This window comes from Vitis vinifera, chromosome 4, assembly GCF_030704535.1.
Source record: "Vitis vinifera cultivar Pinot Noir 40024 chromosome 4, ASM3070453v1".
NCBI classification, from domain to species: Eukaryota; Viridiplantae; Streptophyta; class Magnoliopsida; order Vitales; family Vitaceae; genus Vitis; species Vitis vinifera.
Genome location: NC_081808.1, coordinates 20554091 through 20557937, shown reverse-complemented (window position 1 = coordinate 20557937; position 3847 = coordinate 20554091). Strand labels below are relative to the sequence as shown.

The 3847-nt window shown below is 32.3% G+C and overlaps 1 protein-coding gene across 3 annotated transcripts; it reads right to left on the bottom strand.

Moving 5' to 3' along the window:
- Window positions 1–354: 354 nt before the first annotated feature.
- Window positions 355–3388, bottom strand: LOC100255728 (uncharacterized). 3 transcript variants are annotated; one of them, XR_009465554.1, is made up of 4 exons: window positions 3083–3388; window positions 2544–2603; window positions 747–1019; window positions 355–629 (listed from the first exon to the last, which is right to left on the bottom strand). XR_009465554.1 is itself a non-coding variant. In XM_059736434.1 (3 exons), exons 1-3 carry the CDS (start codon window positions 3302–3304, stop codon window positions 897–899), a joined length of 405 nt encoding a protein of 134 aa, XP_059592417.1. In that variant the 5' UTR covers window positions 3305–3388; the 3' UTR covers window positions 668–896. The 3 variants fall into 3 exon arrangements, 2 of the variants coding, with proteins under 2 accessions (XP_059592417.1, XP_019074780.1); XM_059736434.1 differs by lacking the exon at window positions 355–629 and having other exon boundaries at window positions 668–1019; XM_019219235.2 differs by lacking the exon at window positions 355–629 and having other exon boundaries at window positions 943–1065.
- Between the last annotated feature and the right edge of the window lie 459 nt (window positions 3389–3847).

Sequence of the window (3847 nt, the reverse complement as noted above, 5' to 3'; positions counted from 1 at the left end):
AATACATCTTATAAAAGATAAAGGAATACAACAATTCTCCGCATTGAGGTGGCTTTGTGACCATACCAACGTGGGTACATCTGAAGCTGAATCAAAAATATGTTAGCAAAGAGACCACAATGCAGTGAAGTGCATTCAACATAGACCTGGCTTGAAATTTTCAAAGTGTACATTCGGTAAAATAGCAATAACAACAACAACATCACCAATAATAATAATAATAATAGATGAATCAAAAATATATGTTAACAAACAGGCTACAGTGCAGACTAATTATTATAATAAAAGGGAAAATATATGATTACATTAGGATGCAACAGGAAATGATTCTTAAAAATTTTATGATTGCATTGGTTGCATGAAGTCCATACTTGGAATTTTGCATTAAATATTAAAAAACGGTGGCAAATGTGTTCTTTTCTTTTCCAGTTTACAATAATAGCAAATAAGAAAAGAACAAAACCAATAAAAAGAAATAAAAAAATTCAAGGTTCATGATCATGCCCCTTTTGCAATGCCCTAAAAATCACAGCAACACCCACAGTTGAAATATAAACAATGGTACCTATGAAATATTTTATCACATCATACTTTGTAGCTTCTATCTCAGCACTTAGTGCATGAATTCCCTGGGATTATGAAAAAGAAGACAACCCGAAAAAACTTTAGAAAACAAAAACAAAGATTGAACCTCATAGATATCCAAGTAATGAAAAACACTTCTCAGCTACACTTGAGATACTCACCCGATCTAGTTTGTTGTACATGTGATCGGTTTTTGCCTTATGATATGCGAACTCAGCCCTTATCGCTATAGTGACGTCATCAGTTTCATACCTGTGTTACAATGCATGTCATTGTCCTACGAAGAAGTATAAAAAATATATATCCTTACATCATATGAGGCAAAAATTGTTGCAAAGTATCTCTGTGAAACCAGACCTTAGCTTATTATGCATTTTTTCCATATCACTTTGAAGTTTCTTAGTTTCATGTTGCAAGAGAGAAAAATGATGTCCCTGCATTATTGTTTGTTGAGACAGAGTCAAAATACCTGACATGGAACTGCTACTATAGTTTAAATGAAAAAACAATTAAGAAAATCTAGTTTTACAAAATAAATAATGCAAATAAAAGAAAACTGATGATTGTTGGCCATGATACACCAAAAAAGTAACTATTCACCATCCATTAAAAAAAAGAGTTAAAAGGAGTTATCTATAAAATTAAAGTTGATGCATGAGGTGTAAGGTTGGTTGTCGAAACAACATATCAAAAATTAAAGTGGATGCATGAGGTGAAAATTGGTTGTCCACTGAAACAACATATTAATAAAATGTGTAACTAAAGTGAAAGTGTTATGTGGATCAATCACAAGACAAGAAAACCACACGCTAAATTATGAAAGCATTTGTGAGAACTGAGGATAAAAAAAAATAAAAAAAATGAGGAAATAAATAAAAGCTGGGTTCTGTTGTTATTTGAAAAGGAACTAGCTTTTTATATCAGTGGCTAACAATAAAACTCAGTAGAAAAAATAAGCTGATATCAGCAACTATGCCATCATACATGACTATATACATATGCATTTTTAAAAGTTTATGAAAGATCAAAGATAACTAGATAACCACAAAAACACAGTGGCCACCCTAACTTTGACCACTTTCTGCTCATTAATGCTTAACCCTGTTGCTTGCTTGTAGCCCAACACTCAATAACCTTGTTTTTTGCTTTTAACAAGTTGTTATCAGCAACCGTGCCATGATACATGGCTATATATAAGCATTTTCAAATATTGAGGAAGTAACCATGAACACACAGAGGCAACCCTGACTTTGATAGCTTTCTACTCACTTGTGCTTAACCCTGTTGCCAGCCGGTTGCCTCACACTAAACAACCTTGCTCTTTTCATTATTGTTGAATGGACAAGAATAACATTAGATCATCACTAGGCAGAAAAACGTAAATTGAGGTCTTTTAAGTTAGGAAGCATATGAAAAAGAGTAGTTTTGTAATCTTTTCAACAGTAGTTTTTCAAACTGAAAACAAAGCACTTTAATGTGTGGACCTCTATTCCTAATAGGCGGCAGTTGATTACATGAATTATGACACACAACAAGTGCACTATATAAGATCTGTGTAAAAGCATTTGTTACATGCTAAAGGTGCATTATCTTATCATCAGAAATCAGAATCTCTATTACAGAAAGAAACTAAATTTGAACAACATCAATACAATTAATCAGTATAATAATGAAGTCAAATACCACTGGTTGTATCTCAATAACAATAATTATTTGTTTCACTATAAATGTAATTACATATCTTACAATGCTATGACATCATCATCACAAATAATCCTAAAATTTGGTTCAATAGGAAATACACTAAAAATGTTATGTGATGATCTGGAACTAAATAATTTCCCTATAACACCAGAAACAATGCTCAACCAAAAGATTTTGAAAGAGGATACAGAATACCATTCCAAAATAGATATACAGTCATGAAAAAGGTTATCACTTGCTAAATAAGCCAGTACCTGAGAGCTTTCAACTTCAGATTTGAATTTGGACAAATTGGATTCTTGAGTCATTTCAATCTGTAGGCAACATGAATGCATGTGAATTAACAATACCAGAAAATGAAATTTAACATCGTAATTATAAAAACCTGAATCTATTGACATGTCTCGTATATAAACATGGAGCATAACAAGCCATGGACCTACAGGCACCCCAGAATCAATAAACCTTACTTTCTGTATTTCGCCCTTAGAAACCAAGGACTGAGCCACATTCTCCAAACTGTCAGTCAAGACTTCAGTTTTGGTAGATGTCATTAGCAATTCTCGAATTCCATCCAGATTAAACTCTATGCTTAAGTAATAGAAATTACATTCTTGAATCATATAACTTTTCTTTAAAGAAAATCTACACTGAAAAATGAGCCTAGTTCTGATTTCCATAATTATTGGAAATACAATTTAAATATCATTTTTTTCTTTTCTAGGAAAACGAAAATGCAAATCAAGACTATAACTAAAAACTGAAACAGCAAAGAAAATATGAATAGAATTACCTGAGCCAATGTGTCAACCGGGAACAATCGCCCTCCACTAGACTTCACGAACTGAGAAAACGGCCGATAATCAGATCTTCTGCAATATCCAAAAGGCGAAGAAACAGAAGTGGTATTCGATTTCCCCTCCACACTAAACGCTTTGAATTTGTAGAGAGCAGTCCCCATTCCTGAAACCGTTCCAATTTTCCCGGCATACCTACAAGCTGCACATGCGGCCATTCGATTCAGCAAGTGTATTCAAAATAATCTGCAAGCACAAAGCTCCAATTCACCCGAAACCGTAATGTATGAACTCAAGATTTGAAAGAAAGAACGAATTTGGTTTTATATCAACCCGCCGATCCTACCGGTTTATTAAAGAATTACAACTTTACCCTTCAACTTTTTAAATATCCCTTAAAAGCCTGCTATTAAACAACTCTTTCTTCTAACCACGGCCTAAATTAATTTGGAATTTAGGAATAGAAACGGGGCGGGTTCAAGACGGGTCGCCCTCATCCCAAGCCCGTCCCGTTTATTAAAAACAATTCCCATCCCCGTTCCGTTTCGTTTTTTTTTTTTAAATTACTTTTAAAATTTTTAATTACATTAAAATAAATATATTTTATAAATAATAAAATTATTATATTTTTTATAACTTATTTTATTAAAATTTTTTATTATTATCTATATATTAAAAATAGTAAAATAAAATTTTAAATTAAATTTAATTTTAAATTTAATTTTATATATAGTCGGGGCGGGATGTGATGAGACAATACT